The sequence below is a fragment of the Callospermophilus lateralis genome, chromosome 3, assembly GCF_048772815.1.
Source record: "Callospermophilus lateralis isolate mCalLat2 chromosome 3, mCalLat2.hap1, whole genome shotgun sequence".
Lineage (NCBI taxonomy): Eukaryota > Metazoa > Chordata > Mammalia > Rodentia > Sciuridae > Callospermophilus > Callospermophilus lateralis.
Window position 1 is genome coordinate 157,304,449 of NC_135307.1, and position 22,644 is coordinate 157,327,092.

The 22,644-nt window shown below is 39.2% G+C and overlaps 2 protein-coding genes and 1 non-coding gene across 6 annotated transcripts in view; 2 read left to right on the top strand and 1 right to left on the bottom strand.

Moving 5' to 3' along the window:
* Positions 1 to 4,615, bottom strand: part of Mgme1 (mitochondrial genome maintenance exonuclease 1) — an 18,403-nt gene extending 13,788 nt beyond the window's left edge. Inside the window, exons 1-2 of one of the 2 annotated variants that reach the window (XM_076851498.1) lie at positions 4,318 to 4,615; positions 2,909 to 3,478 (exon numbers count right to left, since the gene is read on the bottom strand). In XM_076851498.1, coding sequence (XP_076707613.1) covers positions 2,909 to 3,416 — 508 coding nt within the window. In that variant the 5' untranslated portion in view covers positions 3,417 to 3,478; positions 4,318 to 4,615. Of the gene's footprint in view, positions 1 to 2,908; positions 3,479 to 4,119; positions 4,197 to 4,317 lie in introns of those variants that run through there. The other variant, XM_076851497.1, reaches the window with a different exon arrangement.
* Snx5 (sorting nexin 5) overlaps positions 4,405 to 22,644 on the top strand; it is a 23,661-nt gene continuing 5,421 nt past the window's right edge. Inside the window, exons 1-11 of one of the 3 annotated variants that reach the window (XM_076851495.1) lie at positions 4,405 to 4,541; positions 4,778 to 4,860; positions 14,373 to 14,477; positions 15,341 to 15,451; positions 16,126 to 16,247; positions 17,759 to 17,882; positions 18,528 to 18,623; positions 19,784 to 19,889; positions 19,976 to 20,051; positions 21,295 to 21,334; positions 21,424 to 21,510. In XM_076851495.1, the coding sequence (XP_076707610.1) occupies positions 4,810 to 4,860; positions 14,373 to 14,477; positions 15,341 to 15,451; positions 16,126 to 16,247; positions 17,759 to 17,882; positions 18,528 to 18,623; positions 19,784 to 19,889; positions 19,976 to 20,051; positions 21,295 to 21,334; positions 21,424 to 21,510 (918 nt within the window). In that variant the 5' untranslated portion in view covers positions 4,405 to 4,541; positions 4,778 to 4,809. Of the gene's footprint in view, positions 4,542 to 4,633; positions 4,861 to 8,662; positions 8,704 to 14,372; positions 14,478 to 15,340; positions 15,452 to 16,125; positions 16,248 to 17,758; positions 17,883 to 18,527; positions 18,624 to 19,783; positions 19,890 to 19,975; positions 20,052 to 21,294; positions 21,335 to 21,423; positions 21,511 to 22,644 lie in introns of those variants that run through there. The other 2 variants (XM_076851496.1, XM_076851494.2) reach the window with 2 other exon arrangements.
* LOC143396159 (small nucleolar RNA SNORD17) lies at positions 9,603 to 9,840 on the top strand. The gene has a single exon (XR_013091032.1). It is a non-coding gene; the product is annotated as a small nucleolar RNA SNORD17 (small nucleolar RNA).

Here is a 22,644-nt window from a genome sequence, read left to right on the forward strand (position 1 = left end):
TGTCAAAAACAGGAAGAGGGCTAAGGGGCGTAGCTCAGTGATAGAGCGCTTGTTCAGCATATGTGAAGTGGCCAGTATTCCCTAGCAACATACAAAAGAAAATGTTGCTTTATCTACTGCCATGCAAACAGGCAATTCATTCTTTGCTGCCGACCTGACCTGTGGCTAGATTCTTCAATATATGTAACCTCACACAAGGAAATCTAGACTTCAGAGTCCCTTAGAGTATACGGCTCAGAACATCAAACATGACTCAGTTTATAAATTTGGTCTGAGATGAGGTCATGAATTCAATCCCTGGCACCAGGAAAAAAAAATAATTCAAGAATAGATTACAGGTATCATCAAGTCAGAGTATTTATGCAATAAAGGAATGCAAGTGAAATGTTTTAAGTCTCAGTACAAGTGCATTTAAAAAGAAATCATGCATTGTCAATATTCTGATGCTAGAACTGGCAGGATAGTTGTTATTTTAGGATTAAAAAAAAAAATAGCGTTGACTGGAGGGTGTAGTTGTGGTAGAGTGCTTGCCCAGAATATGTGAAGAGTACCACTAAAACAAAACAAAAACAAATGAGTGTAACAAAAATAAACAAATTAGAATAAACTTCAGCCTTTTTCATCATGATCAACATTTAAATCTGAGTATAACAGACTTTCTCATCCTCACCCTTCTTTTAAAAAGTGAACTGATACTTGGAAATTGCTCAAGTGTTTGGAAGAAGGTGAGCCTCTGGGCACATCCCTATGCTTCGGGCTTTGGATCAACTAAAGAGAATTTATCAATCCAGTAGTATTCAGATTGCCTCTTTAGACCCAGTAATCAATTTAGTGACTTTTTTCCTTCCTTCTTTTTTTCTCTTTCTTGACATGACACTAATCTGTATGTGACTGTCCCTATTTTCTTAAAGAGTGAATTGAAGGTTGACTTAGAGTTAACAGAAAAATACAGCAGAAAGCTCATCTAGATCCACAAAGTTGACCCTGAAATGCGCCCTGGGTTACAGGGGCACATTTGCAATCCAAAGAGAAATTCCTTTCCTTTACCTAGGGGGCCACCAGTGCATTTCCTTACTCTGTGCCAAGAGCTGCAGACCCTAGGCTCCCATGTGACCCAGCAGGTTTCTCCCTTTACAATTCTTAAATTACTAGTAATTTCAGATTCCTGAAAGTTGTTTAAGGAAAATCAAAACAACTCCTCATGAGGAACATAAATTCTAGTGGTACAAATATAAAACTTAGGTCATTAGAAGAGTTTTTTGGTGCTTGTTTAGAAAGTGGAGAATAATTTCATGGTTATCCCTAGTTACCCATTTTAAGAAGGCAGCCCCTGAGCCTGGCATGCTGGTACATGCCTTTAATCCTAGAAACTTGGGGGGCTGAGGCAGGAGGATTACAAGTTCAAAGCCAGCCTCAGCAAAAACAAGGCGCTGAACAACTCAGTGAGACCCTATCTCTAAATAGGGCTGGGGATGTGGCTCAGTGGTGTACCCCTGAGTTCAATCTCCAGTTCCCCTGAAAAAAAAAAAAAAAAACGTTGGGGATGTAGTTTAGTTGTAAAGCGCCCCTGGGTCCAATCCCCAGTACCACACACCAAAAAAAAAAAAAAAAAGGCCGGGTCATGGCAACAGCCCCTGCATATAATTCTTGCCCTACACAGCTGAGGAATATGAAAAGGGGGTAAGGCCTTCACCAGGTACTGGTACATACTTAATTTTCTTTAAAATGTGTGCATGGTTACATCATCTTTTCTAAAATGCTTGAGAAGAAGTACACTACTTTTATTTTTACCTTTTCAGTACTAGGGACTGAACCCAGGTGTACTCCACCCCTGAGCATCATCCCCAGCCCTTTTTATTTGGAGACTTAGAGGTCTCCCTAAATACTGAGGTGAGGTCAGTCTTGTGATCCTCCTTCTTCAGTTTCTTGAGTTGCTGGAATCACAAATGCCACTATGTTAGATTATAAACACCATAGTGCCCCTATGTCTAGTAAGCACACTACTTTTAAAACAAAAAGAAAAGCACTTTGTACCACTGGGGGTATATGTACTGATCTTAAGGAAGCATGGGCTAAGGAATGTCTATGTAAAATTTAGTTTGAACAAAACATACACGCAAATCTTGCCACTGAGCTAACTCCCTAGCCCCACTTTTTAAAAATTAACTAATTATTTGGCGGACACAACATCTTGGTGCTGAGGATTGAACCTGGGCCGCAAGCATGCCAGGCGAGCGTGCTACCGCTTTAGCCACATCCCCAGCCCCAAATCATTTGTTTTTGAATGGAAGCTATTCTTACCCATCTAAGAAATTTAGGACTTGAAAGCTAAAGTTAATTTACTTTTAGTTCTTAATCAAGAATATCTGAATAATGGGCCATGTGTTCTGGCTTATTGCCAGGAACTTTAAATTTAAACTTTAAATTTACCAGTCAGTTTACACTTGATCTACTGAACAGGTGTTTATTTGATTCTGATGCCTACCAAATGAGAATTTTATTATCAAATGACTTTTTTTCCCATAATCAGGGAAAATAACCAATTCTGATACAGTTTGTAGCTTATAAAACAAATTAATTTTATGTTCATGCAGTCAAATTATTGATCTCTGTGCTTCAGTTTCATCTATGAAATGGGGAACTAGTTTGTTTCACAGGATTGTCATGAGGATTGCGTTAATACATATGAAGTGCTATTTTATGCTAATTAAATAAATACTTCCTCACTGGTAAGGTTAAAAATGCTTCATTCTGCCAGGTAAAGTGGTATATACCTCTAATCCAGTAACTTGAGAGGCTGAGATAGTAAGCTAGTACCCCACCTCTCAACAAAAACCAGCTTCGTTCTTTTGATACCAATACTGTTTCTATATTCTAAAAATTATAGAACCAGAATTAAGAGAATTACTTGAGGTGTATTCTGCAAAGCCATCTTCTCCCAGCTCCAGAATCATTCGCTGTTTCCACCTCTCCAAATAGAAAACCTGTTGTGATGTCATGGTCTGCTGAAGTACCCGGGTCACACTTGGTATCATATTCCTTTGCAAAGGGATTTTCAAAGGCATTGAAGAATCATTTGGATCAGAAGAGTCATTTCTCTCTGGATTGAAGATGGGAAACCAGTTTCGTGGGACTCTTGCCCCCTTATCTTGCTTTGAGAGTTTATGTTTACTCACGGGTCCATATAGTAAACAATCTTCCTCAAACAATGATTCTGGAGTCTGGGCAAGGCCTCTGAATGACAAAACAGACCTTACTAAACTAGAGTATTTTGTTTGGTCCACTTCTTCATAAGGGTTTTTTTTCTTCCGGCCACATGAATAAAGGGAAGTGGAGAAATTCACAAGGGGAGCTGGCTCTACAGAAAACCCCTTTAAACTTCTGAGATGCCTGCAAATGGTTTGAAATGCCTTCATCTTTAGATTTTTTTTTTCACTTCTATCTCTGCAATGTCGAGAACCTTTTTTATTTTGTATTCCTATTAAAAAGAAAAGTGGTGTTAGATACCAGACCTATAACATATTTGAACCACCAGTGAAAGCTGCATTGGAATCACGTTGCATATCTAACTGTATTTAGTAAACCTTTTCGACGTGTTTGCAGAAAGCTATTTCCCATGAAAGAATCAATCCCAGAAAGGCTAGCATTTATTAAATGCCCACTAGTAGATAGTTTAGGCAAGACGCCCCTAATCTTTAATCTAAAGAGATGCGACGCCCAGAAAGGAAGGTTTTCCTGGGAGACCGCAAAACAGAACAATGGAAAGCGTCCTAAAAGCCGCGAGTCGTAATTATGGATCTCTAAATATCAGGTTTTTTTGTTAAATATTCTGTACGGATATTTCTTATTTAATTCTCACACCCTCTAAAGTGGGCATTATAGTGATGCCGTTTTACAGACGTGAAATTCGAACTTCTGAAAGGTGGCCTTGTTACAGGTCGGTGCTAGTAAGCCGCGGTCAGCAGGGCCCGCCGACCTATCCGGACAACGTGGTCTCCCGCTCCACCGCAGGTGCAGACCCACGGCGGGGACAGAGCGGCTGTGGGCCATGTGGGGAGAATGTAGCTCAGGGAAGAGTTACAACTGAAACAGAACATCAGCCTACAGCAGGGTTAGTACCTTGGACGCCACCACGCTTTGTTAACTCCCAGGGCGCCAACACCTTCTCGGGAATCCTACTTTTATCAGTCCCGCGCTTTGGCCTGGAGTCAAGCCCCGCCCCAGGCAAGACAGCCCCGTCATGCACTGCGGCGCTCACGCCCCACCCCCTGTCCTTTCTCAAGCCTCCATAGGCAAGCAACCCATAGGGAGTCCCACCCCTCGTGCTGAAGCGCGGGCATCTCCAAATCTCGTACTTTCTCTCTCACGAGATCTTGCATACGTCACCTCTCGTCGCCATCTTGGACTCGGGCTGAGCAATAAATTGCTTGGTGGAGGTTCGTGATCTCTCTGTCGAAGCGTGCCTCGCAGGAAGAGTGTCAGTGGCTCCGCTCCGCGTCGCAGTCCTTGGGTCAGCGGTCTCCGCGTGGTGCGGAGCGAGGGTAGGCCCCGCATTCCTTCTTTGCCCGGCTCCAAGATGGACGGCAGCCGGGACGGGGAGGCCGCTCTAGGGGAGCACGTGGCGCGCCGTTTGCCTGCTCCCGGGGCTGCTGGGATGGTGGCGGAGTCCCAAGGCCTCCTGCCGCCGTCGGGCAGGGAGGCCAGCGGAGGCGGGGCCGCGGTCGCCCCTGAGAGGCGCCCCGGCGGTGGTGGCCCAGCCTCTTCTTTCCTCGCACAGCCAGGCGGCCCCTGCTCTAGGCCCGCGTCGCCATGGCCGCGGTTCCCGAGTTGCTGCAGCAGCAGGAGGAGGACCGTAACAAGGTGAGGTCCTCCCCTCAGTCTCCAGGACGGGAGGCCCAGTCGACCTCCCGGAGCCTTGTTCCTTTCTCCACCCTCTCCCAGGGGCCTGGCTGCTCTTGGACTCCAACCCCCCCCCCCCCAGTACCGAAGCACCTGCGAGACCTGGTGCCCCTTTTCTGCTCTGTTCCATCTGAAGACTGCCCGGGGTCATCCCGGTGACCCCCGATTCTCCCATTAGGGAGTGGACCACGCATGCTGGAAGGACCTTAGGAACCACTCCTCCACTGCCTGATACCGATACCGAGTAGTCTCTTGGCCAGTCTCCTTGACTTAATTCTCGGAAACCCCAGAATGTGTCTTAATATTAGAAGTTCATAAAACTTCCATTGGTTTCCATTGGTGACTGGAAGGTGGACGTGAACTTTACTCATTATGAAACAAAAGTCAGTGGTTTGTTGTCTCCAAACTGGCGCCTCTCCCAACCCCCTTTAAGAAAAGGGTCTTTTTGGCCCAAACAACTGGGGAAATTCAAATCTGTAGCATGTTCCTTGCAACTTCGTAAACGCTAAATGCGTCCTCGTGGGAGTTGTGCAATTTTTAGTAGGTCTGAGATGTTTACTGAGCTGCGCTTTTATTTTTAAATTCTGTGTATTTATGTAAGCCCCAGGCTCGTTTCTTGAAGTCCAAAAGATTGCAAGTGCCATAAACTGAGATTACTATAGCCAATTAAAGATTTAGAGGTGAGTCTCCACTCTTTATTGGTCCTTTAAGTTTGAATTGTTCGGAGCCGCTATCTTAAATGCAGAATCATCATATAGTTTTCTTGACAGAAAATTTTAAAAAGAAAATATAAAACAATTAGGCGCTCTCAAATTTAAGAACTTTGGATCCATGTTAAAAACAGCTCTTTGGAACTCACAGGCATCTTTGGAGAAAGTATTCTTCTAGTAAGTAAATACCGAAGTTGCAGGCTGAGCGACTGGACTGTTGGAACAAGGGCGCCATTGTATTAGTTATTGAAACAGAGCTTTGTACACGGGAGGGGCTTGATTTTTTTTAAGTTGACAGGGGTTCATTTAAGTCAAAGTGAGAACTTGAAGTTAGTTTCTTTGAGTATTCTGGTTATTTTTCTCTTCAAAATGTAGGTTTTGGATAGAAGTTTTTATAGCCGTTTGTTTTTCTTATTTTCTTTGGTGGGGGGTACCAGGGATTGGAACTAGGGGCACTTGAATCATAGCAGCTCAGGAGGCTGAGGCAGGAGGATTTGAAGTTCAAAGCCAGCCTCAGCAACCTAGCCAGACCTTGTCCCAAAACAGCAACAACAAAAAAGATTTGATTTCTTCAGCTCACCTTATTTATTTAAATTGATTTTTAAAATGACTTCCCCACCACCCTGATCCTCCATCAAAATTGGAAGAGGGTTATGAACACTATCAACTGCCTCTTGGTTTTAGTAGTTCCAGGAACTTGGTCTATCAGTAGCTAAGATATTTTTTTGGAAACTATGGGTTCTTTACCACTGAGCTACCTTTTTACTTTTAAGACAGGGTCACACTAAGTTGGTGAGGCTGGCTTTGGTGTCCCTGGGATCCTTCTGACAAAGTTACAGAAATCAATTGCCCTTCATTTTGCTGCCTGATCTGTGCTGTGGTGGATCAGGTCTAGATAGTTTTACAATTTATCCAACAGGGAGTTTGTGGCCAAGTCTTGGGTAAAATCTTGATTAAAAAAACAGTTTTAGCCTGGCACGGTGGCACACTAGCTGTTCCAGAGACTGAAACAGGATCACTATTTCAAAGCCAGTCTCAGCAAGGGGAGGCATTAAGCAACCCAGTGAGACCCTGTCTCTAAATAAAATACTGCTGGGTAATGTGGCCAAGTACCCCTGGGTTTAGTCCCTGGTGCAACCCGCACCACCACCACCAAAAAAAAAAAAAAGTTTTATAGTTTGTTAGTCAACTGAAATATTTGGGGAGGGGGATGGTACTTGGAATTGAGTCTAGGGTTGCTTTATCACTGAGGTACATGCCTACTTAGTTCTTTTTTTAAATTTTGAGACAGTCTTGCTGACTTGCCCAGTCAGGCCTAAAACTCAAAATCCTCCTGCCTCAGCTTCCCAATATGCTGGAATTACAGGTGTATGTGCCTGCATCACTCAGAAACATTTACATGTTAGCTTAATTTTTATATGTATTTGCTTTAGATTGCAATTTCCACAAGGGTGGAATTCATGGATTTGCATAGACCCTACCACCCTATGGGGTTAAAACAAAAGTAGAGGGTAAAATTGATTATTGAGGATTTTGAATGCTAGTACATACTCATTTTGGCAAAGTGAGCAAAACTAAAAAGTATTGATTTGTGTCTGGTAGCTGAACACTCCAGTATTTGTAATATCCTTATGCCTAATGTGTTTGCTTGTTCCGCAGAAATCAGAGTTCAGGGGAAAAGTTGCATGGTTAATTTGGTCTTTCCCATTAGTGTAAGGGCAAATCAAATGTAACAGCATTTTTTTGTGGGTGATAGAGTCTCTTTGGTTCTGAAAAGCTTCAAATTTCTCTCCTTTATTGTGAGTGGACTGAAGTAAGCTGAACATTTGGAAAGGAAAAGTTGTCTAAGATTGAAAGCTGTTCTTAATTGATTTGGAAACTTTTAGGGGTGAGGGCACTTAAGCTAGGATGGAGAAATGTCCTGCAGGGCCATTCCTGAATTTTAACCAGCTTTGTAAGTCCAAATTTGCCAATTTTTGTGGTCTAATTTTTTTTTGCTACACTCATGACTATTTTTTCCAGGAAGTATGACTTATCAAAGCTGCCCACGCCCTTGTTCTGGATCAGTAACTTGCACACAGTGTCTTAAGGTCCCCATTTGTGAATACTATTTTGACAATTTATGATCTCCTATTTTTTGGTTACAGGAAGAAATGACCAAGAGGTTATTTGAGAATTTTCTAGATTTGACTTTTTTCTGAGATCTGAATTCTCATTTGGTAAGACCTAGTGACAGCATCTAATCTAGAAGTTTACAACTTGAGCACTGTTGACATTTTGTTTTGGGAACTTGTCTTGTACATACATAGTAGGTTGTTGAACAACATTATCAGCCTCTCCTGGGTAACAGCAGCCTTCTCTCCTTCATTCTGATAGTCAGAAATATCTGTAGCCTTTGTCAAATGTCCTTTGAGGCCCAGTAGATTCACCCTTGATTGAAAATCTCTCTTTAAACTGACTCTAAAATGATGTGCTAATGGCTGGAGTAAAGTTGTGTTATAGATGCTAATCTTAGTTGGCTAGTTTGATGCAAGGTTTATGATTGTGTAAGGAAGTAACATAAAACTTAGATAATTGATTTGATATCTTTGGTAGCTTTTCCACCAACATTGAAGAACTTTGTTGAAAAATGTTAAATGGTTCTCTTCAGCAGGTTCTGGGGGCATTTAAAGGTTATAAAGGGGCAACTTTGTATATGTTATGTTTGTGAATGAAGTCCTGGGTTTGGACATTGTAAATCTTGGGTTCTTGTGCCATAACACCTGTAAAAGCTCTGTGGGCAAAAATTGAAGCTCACTGAGAAATGTGCTGTGGTGAGATGATTTTAAATCCTACTGTTTATTTAATTTTGCTTGCTATCTTTACTACCAGGGCTTTGTTGCTTGAGCAAATTAAGAACAGTATATAGATTAGAAATCTGAATATCTCAGATAGCCAGTGGTCAAAGAAGTATGCAGCAAAAGTTAGTATTTAAGGAAACTTGTAAACTTGATACCCATATTTTTAGAAGACTTTCAGAACTTTGTAAGTTCTGCTTTTTCTTTTTGAAACAGGAAAAGAAGATGGCTGTAGGACATCATGTGTCATGAATGTGGTAAACTTATTTAAGTACCATAATAATTAAAGTCTCTGGGTTGGGGATGTGGTTGACTGGTAGAGCACTTGCCTAGCATTCCTGGGTTTGTTCCCCTGCACCAAAAAAAGAAGTTTCTCTGATGTAGCTTTTCAAAAAAAGCACTCTCTCAGCCTCCAACCTATTTCTGATCAGGTGACACGTTACTCCTAAGATAGCTGTCTTAATTCTAAAAGAGGAACATGGGCTTTGGTGGGTTTTTTTTTTTTTTTTTAATTTGTTTTTTGGTACTAGGGATTGAATCCAGAGTGCTCTACTGAGCTACATTCCCTTTTGCTTGATTGCTTTTTTTTTATGTATGTATTTGGACATGGGGTTTTGCTGAGTTGCTGAGGCTGGCTTTGAACTTGAGGTTCTCCTACCTCAGTTTTCTTCTGGGCAGTGAGATTACAGGTGTGTACCACGGTGCCCAGCTCTTTATTTTGAGATAGGTTCTCATGAAGTTGCTAGGCTTGCAGTCCTCTTGCCTTGTGCTCTGGAATTGTTGGAATTATAGGCATGCATCACTTTGCACTGGCATTTGTTGAGCTTTTTAAGAAAAACCCCAAAGGCAAATCATAAATATGCAAATTTTGGGTGGAGGTGAAGGGCTTTAGCTCTGAATGAAAGAAATATTTTTTTTCAACTATGGGAGCTTTTTCTCTTGCAGTGTTGTGGTTGTTTTCCAGTAGGATTTTTGTGCCAAGAGATACTTGCAGATCATATGGTTCACCCAAACCTTTTTGCTTTGTGAACTCATTTGAAGATAGTCCAGGTAGCAACTAATTAGATGGATTTCTAGATATGAACTTAAAGCAATTCAATAGAATCTCTTTTCTATTTCTATGTTCAGATTTGACTACTGAATGGACTGCAGCCTTGTGAAATGATGATTCGATTTATCCATTCGCTGAGTGTGCTGCATTGACCTTCTTCCAAACCTGGGTTCCTGTTCTAGGAACTTTGGTGCTATGTAGCTTCCAAATGCCCTGCAGTCTGTAATGTTCTATTGCAGATTGCTTGTGTGTTGGTAGCCTACTGGTAAGAGTGGTTGATGTCAGCAGGGATGGGTCCCTCTGGGTCCTATCTCACCAAGATGAGTGGTGCAAATCTGATCACTTGCTGCAGCCCTTCCAGGTTTTTGTTAAGCCTGTGCCTAAGTAATTTTCATGTTAGTAGCCTGAGATCTAGAAGTCCTAAGTTCTCTTTAAAAAAAAATTATACACATTTAGTTGTTGATAGATCTTTATTTTATTCACTTATTTATATATGGTGCTGAGAGTTGAACTCAGTGCCCCTCAGATGTGAGGCAGGTGCTATACCACTGAGCTACAATCCCAGCCAGTTTTCTTATTTTTGAGGATAGATATATGGTTATAGGCCTCAATCAGGGGGGGAGAAAGAGCGAATTACCCATAAAGGCAGAGAGAATTAGTGTAGTGGTTATAATTGATTCAGTTGTTTTATGTACCAGTGCTACAGTGGAGATTAAATTTTAGTTATTTGTTTTTTAAAAAATATTTTTAGTTGTAGATGAACACAAAAACTTATTTTGTTTATGTATTTTTTATGTGGTGCAGAGGATTGAACCCAGTGCCTCACATGTGCGAGGAAAGAGCTCTACCACTGAGCTACAACTCCAGCCCCAAATCTTAGTTATTTTTAGGGTAGGAGAAAACAGTAACAATTCAGAATATCAATACTTTGAATCATTTTTGCCCTTTAATACACTTAAACCATGAAGGAGGTATAGGGAAGGCTATGGTATTTCTTAGAGCACTTTCTTCTTTGTGAGTTAAAACAGTACCAAATTAATGTTTTATAAGCATGGATCTCAAATGTTTACAGAAAATAGTATAAATCTGGAGTATTTGGACAAATTTTTCTTTTTTCTTTCTTTTTTTTTATATTGGATATTGATCCCAGGGGTACTTTCCCACTGAGTTACATCCCCAGTCTTTTTTGAGACAAGGTCTCTTAAGTTCCTCTGGCTGACCTCGAACTTGAAATCCTCCTGCCTCAGATCTCCTCAATCTATGGTAGAATGTTTTTGCATTTTATTTCATACTAGTGAGTATTAGAAAGGAAGGTATTAGTGCCTTGTCAGCTGAAATATGCCTTGCTTTTGCTTACTGTGGGGAAAAAAATGAAAATCTGATCCAGAAGGCATCTTTCCCCTCTCAGTTCCTTGTACACTTATACAAAACAAATAGTGTTTTCTTTGTAGTAGTTTCTTTGTAATATTCAGATACATAGGGGAATATTGGAACTGACATACAACTTTGTAACATGGTGTACAAAACTGATTAGATTAAAGTAGCTATTTCACTAGCTCCCACTCTGGCATATCCCTGTTTATGGAGTTTAATTTTGGCTATATGGCACTAGTCTAAATCAGAATTTGCAAGCAGCATAACATCCTGGCGTTTATCAATTCATGTGTTTTTGTTTCCCCTGTGGGTTTTGAATTTTGGAACATTGCCCTTTTGTCATGAAGGTACCCTTTGCCATTGGTGATCCTTTAGATCTTTTGAAGAGGCATTAAGTCAGTCTTGAGCCAGAATGAGTCACAAGAGATTTGAACCAAAAGTGAAGGTCCCAAAGATCTGCCGGGTTGTCCTACCACCAGTGCCTGATTGACAAGTGGAGGAAAATGCACAGGGGAGTCACTAACAGTTTTTCTCCCTTCAGGAAAGTGCCTGGCTCTCTTACCAAAAGCATTCAGATTTCTTAAAAATGGTTCAAGGTTTGTTTCTAAACAAAGCAATGCTTCTTTACCCCTTGTTGGCCTTGAGGAAGGTGCTTGTAGTCTGTTGGTTTTAATACTGGGGATTGAACCCAGAAATACTTTACCACTGAGATATATTTCAGCCTCCCCTTTTTTCCCCCCTTGTACTGAGGATTGAACTCAGGGGAACTTAACCACTCACATCCCTACCCCTTTTTTGTATTTTACTTAGAGACAGGGTCTCACTGAGTTGCTGAGGCTGGCTTTGAACTCTTGATCCCCCTGCCTCAGCCTCCTGAGGTTCTGGGATTATAGGCATGTACCACTGTACCTGGCTGTATCTCTTATTGAAAAACGGATCTGGTAGAGAGGAACTTTATGTTGCATGTGTGATGTTTATAGGGAAATCTAGAAGAGTCAGTTTAAAACTCAATTCCATTGTTTGGGTGTAGGTATTTGAAATTTGATTCTCTCAATGACAAGGGGTCTGAGAGACGATTGAAACTCTACATGTCACATGTCTGGCATTGAGCCATTTTCCCAGTCCCTAATGTCCAAGGTTGAATCTGGTTCTGAAGCCTTCCTTACCCTGCTGAATGTAAATGTCTATGTAAATTCTAGGTATTTTAACATCTGTTTAAGTCATTTAATATGTGGGTCAAGTCAGATGTTCACAATATTGGCCTCACCGTATGAGAAGTAGTACTCTGGGTGGTTTAATCAAGATAAGGGGTAGAGGTGGGTAAAAACCCCTGAGTCTGGCAATTTATGTAGCAAGTACTGGGGCATGGGTCTGAAGGGTGTTGGTTTTGTTAATCAAGTGTAAGAAGGAATGCTGACTTAGAAGCATTTCACAGTTATTTTTTCCCCCAGTGCTGAGGATTGAACCCAGGGCTTATACATGATAAGCAAGAATTCTGTCACTGAGTGACATCCCCAGTACATTTACAACTTTTTATTCCATGATGATGTGTGCTTCATCTGGAGGATTGTTTGCTACAGTGTGAGAAAGTTTGATGTCCTCCTTCCCCTGGGAATTTTGCCAGTATTCTGTTTCAGATCATTATTTAAGGCCCACATGCAGACCTGCTTATTTGGTGGTTAAGACTATCATGTCAAGTTGTTGGTATTTTTGTTTGAATTCCTTCTAGTGGTGATATGAGAAGCATATCCTGCTTGGTTACTTGGTTGCCATTTTCTGGGTTTTTGATATTTTTTTTGTGGTACCTGGGATTGAACCCAGGTTGTTTAACCACAGAGCCATATCCCCAGCCCTTCAAAACCATCTTTATAGGGTTACCTCTGGTTTGTTTTTTACAATTTGAAACCTTTTCTTTGTCACCATGCTTACAGAAAAGAGAAGTACTTAGAACTTCTAAGATAGGAGAGAGAGAAGTAATTATATTTATCGTTTGTTTGGTACTGGGAATCAAACCCAGGACTTCATGCATGGTAGGCAAGCATTTTACCATACCCTAATTATATATTTTTAACGAATGTAGTCTTTTATAGCTGATTGGGCCAGGTTTCTTATTTAAGTTCATCAGTTCCTAGACTTTGTACTTTGAAGACAAGAATTAGAAGGGAAACACCTCAGACTTCACTGAACATTTTCTAGAGTTTTATGACTTTAGCATTAGTTACATTGAGGAATGGGAAAGGAGATACTTTTGAGCTTTAAGAATTAAAGAATTGTTTGGGTGCATTGCTGCACACCTACAAAGCCAGTTCAAAAGCCAGTCTTAGCAAAAGTGAGATGCTAAGCAACTCAGTGAGACCCTGTTTCTAAATAAAATACAAAATAGGGCAGAGGAGGTGGCTCAGTGGTTGAGTGCCCCTGAGTTCAATCCCTGGTCCCCCCTCTCCAAAAAAAAAAAAAAAGAATTAAAGAATTTAACTTGATTTAAATTTAGTAATAAAACTATTTAACTGCTTTTTACTAGTAATTCAGTGTTAGTGTTTGTACTATTTTTTTTCCTTTTTCTGAAAAGAAATATTTTCTTAAATCTGGCAAAATGAAGATGGGTGTGTAGGTCCCCCACCCCATTTTTTCCAGATTTACAGCTCATAAAGTCAGTCATTTAGTTTCCAGGGCAGGATTCACACTTGTGCACATGTGTAACCATAGTAGGATTCTGCTTTGGTTAGTATCTGGTTTCTGTAATACACCCTTCTTGTCTAGATTTCTCAGCTGTTTGTAACTGTCTGAATATAATTAGGTCCATTTATTCTCCATCTAGGACCGCATACCAGGAGACTGTTCTCTGTCATTTTCCAAGGTTTTTCTAGTCTTTTGGATCCTTATGATATATAATCTTTACAGTCAATAATGCTATTGGAGATTCAACCCAGGGGTGCTTAACCGCTGAGCCTCATCCCCAGTCTTTTTCTTTTTTTTCTTTTTTTTGAGACAGTCTCACTAAGTTGCTTAGGGTTTCACTAAGTTGCTGAGACTGGCTTTGAACTCCTCCTTTCTTGGCCCGCCCCATCCCCAACTGCTGGGAGTTTTGTACCACTGTGCCCAGCTAATAGTGCTTCTTGAGGGTCTGGGTCTGTAGCTCAGTGGCACAGCACCTACCTAGCATGTATGAAGCACTGGATTTGATCCTTTGCACCACATAACTACAAATTTTTTAATAATAATGCTTTTTGAATGTTGTCATTAACATTTACATAAGAACTCAAGATTTCATCCTCATCTAGTTAGCGTACCGTCATAAGAAATGCAATCTCATGTACATAATATTAGAATCATACAGTTAATTGCTTTGTTCAGTTTACAGGAATGCTTTGTATACATGGATTGGACTTAAAGAGCAGGTTTCCCTATAATTTCAAATATCAAAACTGACTTTGTTCTAAATGATGTATATCAAGAATACTTTTTAGGGATGAAATTAATACTCAAAAAAATGTGTTTCAGCTGAGGTCTGTGTCTGTGGACCTGAATGTTGATCCCTCACTTCAGATTGACATACCTGATGCACTCAGTGAGAGAGATAAGGTCAAGTTTACAGTGCACACCAAGGTAAGTGAAAAAATGGCTTTGGTAATACTAACAGTGCTAGGCTATAGCCTTGTTCGGATGTGAGAAGACTGATTCCATTAACTACAGTGGTTACTGTTTGCTGTGTACCAACTGCAAAGTGTGAACCTCTCTCATATGTATAGCTTGCTGTTAGCAAGTGCTGTTGCTTCAGCATCCTTCTGCTGTGGTGAAGCCACAATGACAAAGTGATGTAGCTGGGTGCTGCCTATTTATATAATTCAAACCTTGCACCTTTGGTTTTATTTGCATCTGAAGGTAGTGTCTGTGGCTTGCTTTAAATCTTAAGTTTGGAAGGCCCTTTTTTCTTTGTGGTATTCTTCGTATACCTCAGGTATACTTCAGGGGAAGTGTCAAGATGGGCAACCTGATTCTCTGCTTGAGTTGACTTGATCATAGTAGATAAAATTAGCATTCACAGGAGTTCAAAGGAAGCCACGGATGATTTCCACCACCCTAGTAGCTAAGACTTTTTTAAAAAGATGATGGTGATGATGATGATGATGATTGATATTTTTTGGTCATAACTGGGATAAGTTCCTTTTTTTCTTTTTTTAAGATGGAAGTAGGGTTGTTTAACTTCCTGAAACTTTTTCTTTTACTAGTAGATATTTTTCTCTTTGATTTGATACCTTTGGCAAACTTCCAAAAAGTGTAGTTTTGTGAAAAGTCTTCCTTGAAGATCAGATTGAGTCTTAGCTGTGGCTAAGTGGTAGTTGGAGATCATATACTGCTACTTCTTTATCATGATGTTGTATTATGCAGAATTTTCCCATAGTGCAGCCCAGGAAACCCAAACCACATTATCAGGTGATGGTTAGCAATTAACTTCTTCCTCTTTACAGACTACACTGCCCACTTTTCAGAGCCCAGAGTTTTCTGTTACAAGGCAACATGAAGACTTCGTATGGCTACATGATACGCTTATTGAAACCACAGACTATGCTGGGCTTATTGTGAGTATGTTTTAGCATACCAAGTAATTAAGTTATGTTACCTTGGTATTAGATTTCACCAACATTTTATAATGGGTTGTGAAAACTCTTGGTTTTTATCTGCCTATTAGAATATTTGCTAACTCCAGGTTGGTATAGTCTTTAACTGTGAATAGTGCTGTGAGATGAAGCATACACAGAATATAGTATATACATTATAAGTAGGTAAACATGTTTAATGATTCAAGTCCTATCTACCTTTTCTCTGGCATCATTTTTGGGCATTAGTAAGTTGATTTCTAGGATACTTCAGTATTGTTATAGTTCCCAGAGTAAGGAGGCCATTGTCACCTTTTGAGAATTAATTTTTGGTCGTGGGAACTTCTGTTCAGGGGTCTTCCCTTCATTTAAAATTAGGATCTTTTGATTGTCCTTAGAGGTTGAAAAATTTGCTTTTATTTAATCATTTTTGTCATTGATTATCTTAATTTTAAGCTAATTTTAAGCTGCTAGTTCTCTATAAACTGGACAAATATTTATGTCAGAATGCCCAACTGTGGGAAACATACTTTGGGGTCAAAAGATTTAAGGTTTGGGTGAAACCCAGTGACTTTAAATAGCCCCACTTGGGTGGCCAGAGTTGAATGACGCATCAACTAGAAATGCTCATCATGTATTACCTGACTATGTTGCAGATTCCCCCTGCTCCTACAAAACCAGATTTTGATGGTCCTCGAGAAAAGATGCAGAAACTGGGAGAGGGTGAAGGGTCTATGACCAAAGAAGAGTTTGCAAAGATGAAGCAAGAACTGGAAGCGTAAGTGGATTTTCTTTTTAAAGTTTGAGACTGGGTTTCACTAAGTTGCTGAGCCTGGCTTTGAACTTGTGAACTTGTAGGTGTGTACCACCACACCTGGTGGGTTCTTTTTAAACAGTGTAGCTGTTAATTGCCTAGTGTTGATTTCTAAAACTACATTTTGTAAATATAGTTTTGTGGGGTACAGTTTTTGTACTTCTGACCTTTATTCCTTGAAGTTCATTTTTTCTCCCACATAAACCATACTTTTATTAGGGCATACTGGTCTGGCATAGGGAAGAAAGTAGACCTTTAAATCTTCATAAACAACATTTTCAAAGTGTTAAAATGTATAAAAATTTCTCCCTTGAAGGTTTTTTACAAGAAGTATTAGAAGAAACTAGGTTGTAACAAATGCTGTTACAAAGCATTCTAAATAACCATATTGATGGTTTGAAAGAGGTCAGGTACATAGGCAGCATATTTTAATCTGGTTGTAATTTTAAAGCAAAAATGTATTCTTTATTCTGTATCATAGGTATAGGTTTGCATTACTGAGTACTGAAAAGCTTATAGCAGATGTTTTTCAGCTATTATTTCTCTCCTTAAAACAAATCAAATATGAATTCTAAAATCACATACCATACCATTTAAGTACTGGAAGGTTAGAGTAAAGGTACTGTGCTCTCTCCACCACACCTTGTATTGTAAAGCTAAGTGCCTGGCCCTTTTTATTTTTTGAGACAGAATCTAACTGAGATGTCAAGGCTAGCCTCAAATTTTCCATCATCTTATCTCATCTTCTCAAATCCATGGAATTATATGTGTGTGCAACTATGTATTTCACTTTGCTAAATTGGTTACTTATAGATGATTTTTTTAAAAAAAATTTCTTGTTCCTCTACTCTTGAACTTCTTTATCTTGGCTCAAAAGCATTCATCCTTTCCTTTTATCATCATCAGCAAGTTGGAATTCAGGTGCTCCTTTCAGCAACTCTTCAATGCTCTATCCAAGCCCATGTTGCATAGGGCAGGGCTCACACCTGAACAACTCTGTGCACTTTGGAGTGCCTGTGAGTCCAGCCCTGGGGATAAAGCACTCAACACAACTTTCCAAACCCTAACATCTTGAATGCCTTAATTGAGGTAACACTGCTTTGTAATTTCTGCTGATTCCAATCCTTATTAAGGATTTGTGCTGTGTGCATGACTGCCTAAAGGGGTCTCATCCTTTTTAAAGCAACAAATGTCAATGTAGCTGCTGAATTTCAAGTAATTACATGTAGGCTTGGGGAGTCTCAGAAGGCAGAAAAGCACCACTTTCCTCCTCTATTGGTTCATTCCAGATTCTAAAATGCCAACTGATTAACTACCAAATCAAACCAGTATGTTGTTTTGGCCTAGTTGTAGTATTTTACTTAATAAAAATGAGCAGATCACTAGATTATATATAGTTGACCAGCAGCACATGATAGTATCCATCAGGTAGTAGAGTGATGCCAACTGAATTGTGTATGCATTTGTTTTTTCAGTGAATATCTCGCTGTCTTTAAGAAGACTGTGTCCTCTCATGAAGTATTTCTTCAGCGGCTTTCTTCTCATCCTGTTCTCAGTAAAGATCGAAACTTTCATGTTTTCCTGGAATATGATCAGGATGTAAGGCAATTTTACTCACATTTCCATGGTTCAGTCAAAATGTATGATTATGACCCAGGCATGATGGCAAATGCCTGTAATCCTAGCTACTCAGACTGAGGCAGGATTGCAAGTTTGAACCCAGCCTTGGCAACTTAGAAAGATCCTGTCTTAAGCTTTAAAAATGACTGAGAGTGTAGCTCAGTACTGGAAAAGAAAAATTTATTCTTTCTGAAAAATGACTTATCACAGAAACACAATGGAAATGATTTACATTGATTTCTTTTGGTTACCCTTTCTGTTAAAGGAGATGTGCTTGTGTCCTTATTTTTGTATTTTTTTTAACATGTTATATTTATTGTCCCTTGATGAAACAAGCCCTGATTTAGAGTTCTGAAACTTAAAGCCTAATCAACAATGTAGATTGAAAAGAATGTAATTCTGCCAAGGACTGAAAATCCTCAAAGACTTGGTTCCTACATATGTGATCCTTTTAGAAAGAGATGACTTACATTTAACATTATCCATTTATTATGTTTTTCAGTTTAGTTGGTAAAGCAGAACTAAAGATATCTATGTTTCTGTATTAGAATTGTTTGGAATGTTTTTCTTAACTTGAGAGCCTAGAAAAAATATGTAACAAACTGTTTTGGAATTTTCTTTTAGCTAAGTGTTAGGCGGAAAAATACCAAAGAAATGTTTGGTGGCTTCTTTAAAAGTGTGGTGAAAAGTGCTGATGAAGTTCTTTTTTCTGGAGTTAAGGTAAGGGACTTGAGCTTTTTAAGAAAATTGATAACTTTATCAGAATAGATCATCTATTTCTTTGGATGAGATAATACCACAATGTACTAATTTTAAGGAATGGGTTATTTTCATTTACTTAATTCAGTTTTTGCTTATTTCTCCAAAACACCTTGTTCTCTCTCAGGAGAAGTGACGTGAACCTTTCCACACTTGAGTATTTTCTCCTTTTGTAAGGACAGAGGTTACTCAATTTTAAAAAGAAAATAAGCTAGAAGATCAGTATTTCATGCCTTTCTCCAGTATGGTGGCCGCCAGCCACAGGTGGCAGGTGAGCACTTGACATGTAGCTTAGTAGGCATGGTGAAAAAAATAGATTTTGTTTTATTTACATACTGGATTTAAGAATTTACTACAAAGAAAAAAAATATAAAATGTCTTACTAATGTTTTACATTAGTTATGCGGTTAAGTATAATGTTAATATTAATTTTACTCTTCCCAGAATACCAGTAGAGAAGTTAGCATCAGAAATTCCTTTTGGGTAGTGCTGTTCTAGAAAATAAGAATTAAAGCACAAGTCTCTCATTACCCTCATAGATGTGATTTCAAACTTTTTTACTCTTCAGGCCATTTCCCTCCTTTTAAACTGAGATGCTTTAATATTTACTACCAGAATCTGACTTTGTCTTTCCAGGGTAAGGCTTAAGTGGGAAACCGTACAGGTGCATAGTAGAGAAGGTAGTTTCATAAATTTGGAAACTCTTTGGCACAGTGCTGAGATGTGTGGACTGTCCTATCAATTCATTGAATGATATTTAGCATCTTTGGCCAGTGCCTACCAGGTGTACCAGTATGGCCTCTCAAACTGAAGCCATCTAAATTTAAATAAAATATAACCACATGGATATTCTAGTATTCAAGTCTGGGTGGCAGTACCTGACTTGGCAGAACTGCTACAATAGTAATAAAAACATTGGGTCTTGGGTTACCAGAGATTGTTCTTCAAAATGATTCTCTGTCGACATTTTCTTGATTATTGCTAGTCCTGGGTATTATCACTGTGTTTTAAGTTTGCAATCCTCTTATCTATCGAGGTTAAACTTTTTACTTAGAAAATTGTCACAAAATACATTCTTGTAATTTATGCTAAAGTTCTTTTTTTTCTTCTTCTTCTTTTAGGAAGTAGATGACTTCTTTGAGCAAGAGAAGAACTTCCTTATTAACTATTACAACAGGATCAAGGATTCCTGTGCTAAAGCTGACAGAATGACCAGATCTCACAAAAGTAAATATCTTTTACCCACTAGCCACTTTTGGCTTTGTTAGTGTGCCTGCTCTGCTCATATAATAATGATTGCACTGTCTCTCCAGATGTTGCTGATGACTATATTCACACTGCGGCCTCCTTGCAGAGCCTGGCTTTAGAAGAACCCACAGTCATCAAAAAGTAAGCTATTGTTGTGAAAGCATTTCCCTGACTTCCTGATTGAGGACTACTGAGTGATATAATTAAAGAATAAAGAGTACTGTCAGGCAGTTCTTCCCTGGAATACAAACTTATCAAAAACACTACACTGTTCAGCACTAAAGTGTTTGGAAGGCACTAGTAAGAGAATCATAGGAGACTTTGGATTCTTCTGTATATAGCTGAATAGATATGGTGTAGAGCCTTTATTTCTGTCACATTAAATGACTTCTTTTAAAAAATATATTTTTTTTAGTTTAGTTGGACACAATACCTTTATTTTTGTGTGTGCTGAGGATGAACCCAGGATCTCATGCATCCTAGGCAAGCACTCTATTCCTGAGCCACAACCCCAGCCCAAATGACTTCTTTTTTGTTCATTTTAATTTTGTGGTCGTCTTTGAGAGAAGTTTGCCTTGGTTTTCTTTGTTAATTGGTTCTTGCCGTTCTATCTGGTCTTTCTTTTGAAGAGATTTCTTTTTGTTGTTATTGGGGTGTTTGTTTGTTTCTTTTGCACTATAGTTTGAACAGGGATACTTTACCACTGAGTTATAACCCCAGCAGTTTTTCTTCGTTCCCCCACCCCCACCCCCTCTGCCCTTTTAAAAATTTTTTCAGACAGGTTTTTATAAAGTTGCTTGGGGTGTCTAAGTTGCTGGGACTGGTCTCAGATTTATTATTCCTCCTGCTTCATCCTCTCTTCAGTTGCTGGGATTATAGACAAGCACTACCACACCTGGCTCTTGCTGGTTTGGGGAACAATTCAATGACTCTATCCTGATCTTGGACTTTTACATTTGCTTTCCACTTTTTCTCTGTACTGGGCATTTTGAGTATAAGACTTTAACTTAACACATCTCTACTTGGTATAATAGGTGATACAACCTCTAACTTGAAGTTGAAAGTCATGCTAATAGTAGAACCAAGATGAGATGGTAGCATATTTTTGCTTTATGATGCCTTTGGAGGAAGCTCATTAGAACCTGACCTTCTTTGAACATAGGATAGGCCTTTGATAACAGCATCCTGGACACAAGGTGACTGAATGGCAAGAAAGAGAGGCTAATGCCAGTAGGCTGTGGCACTGAAAATGTGCTCAGTTTTATAGTCATTTGGAAGGAAAACACTACTTTTAAAAATCAAAGCACATTGTACTCATTCATGTCTTGAGTTTTGATAAGATCATTTATTTAATACCTTAAACCACAACTGTGTTTATTTTCAGATACCTGTTGAAGGTTGCTGAACTGTTTGAAAAACTTAGGGTAAGAATTTTTGTTTCTGTCTTAATAAAATATATATTTTGTAATCTGTAGATAACTGCTTTGATGGTGACCTTTACTTTTTTAAATAGAAAGTAGAGGGTCGTGTCTCATCAGATGAAGATTTAAAGCTGACAGAGCTTCTCCGATACTACATGCTCAATATAGAGGCTGCAAAGGTAAGATGAGGAACCGGGAAACCCAACACAGTGCTAGACTACCTGTTGTGACCAGAAACCTAATGCTAGAGCTATTCCTTTTTTGGTAAAAAGGAAAGTTGCTTTATATTAGGAGGGAGATAGGAATTTTATCAGACTTCTTAAGTGATGTGCCCGTTTTTGGTATTGGATCCATAAGTAGTATGCAGAATAAACTCCAATCTCTTGACCTGAGCATACCTTTTCTTATTCTTATATTTGGACATTTTTAATGCTTTATAGATTTTCATGGAATTAAGAGCTAACTTACAAAACTAGGTACAGTAGTTTCACTGAGCTTCAGTAGTTTTTGGCAGTACTTAAGTGTGACTGATTTTTTTTTTTTTTTTTTTAATACTTGCATTCTGAGCTTCAATAGTTTTTGGCAGTACTTAAGTGTGACTGATTTTTTTTTTTTTTTTTTTTAATACTTGCATTCTAATTGTAGATGTTAGGTGTTTAGGTGACTTCTACTCATTATTTCAAATTAGGTTAGTCCCTAGCATATATTTCCAGAAGCAGGATTTGCAGTGTAGGGTTATATGTGATCCAGACTGCTTTGTTGCTTAGTTGTATTCTTGCAGTATTCTGCTCTGACTCGCCAGCAGTAACATGTGGTTTGTTGTTGTCATTATTAGATTTTCTGCTATTTGTTTTGTGATACTAGAGGTAGAACCCAAGTGCCTCATGTTTTGCTAGTCAAGTGTTCTAATTTTATTTTCTTTTGAGACTGGATTTCACTAAGTTGCTGAGGCTAGCCTCAATCCTGTGATCCTTCTGCCTCAACCTCCCAAGTACTGGAATTAGGCATGTGCCACCACAACCAACTGTGCTGCATGTGTTTTAGTATACAACATTTAATTTTGTTAATTGCTTTCAATTATTGAATCAACTAGAAAATAATTCTTATTTTTACTCTGTTGGATCATCCCGCCATTCCTGCCCCAGGGGTGAATCCAGGCGCTCTCTACCAGTGAACAACATTCCTACCCTTTTAAATTTGGAACAAAATATTGCTGAATTGTCTTGGTTGACCAGGATCCTGGGATTCTTCCCATGCTGAGTTGCTGGGATTTAGGCATGCATCACCATGCCCCACTGTTGAGTTTTGTTCTG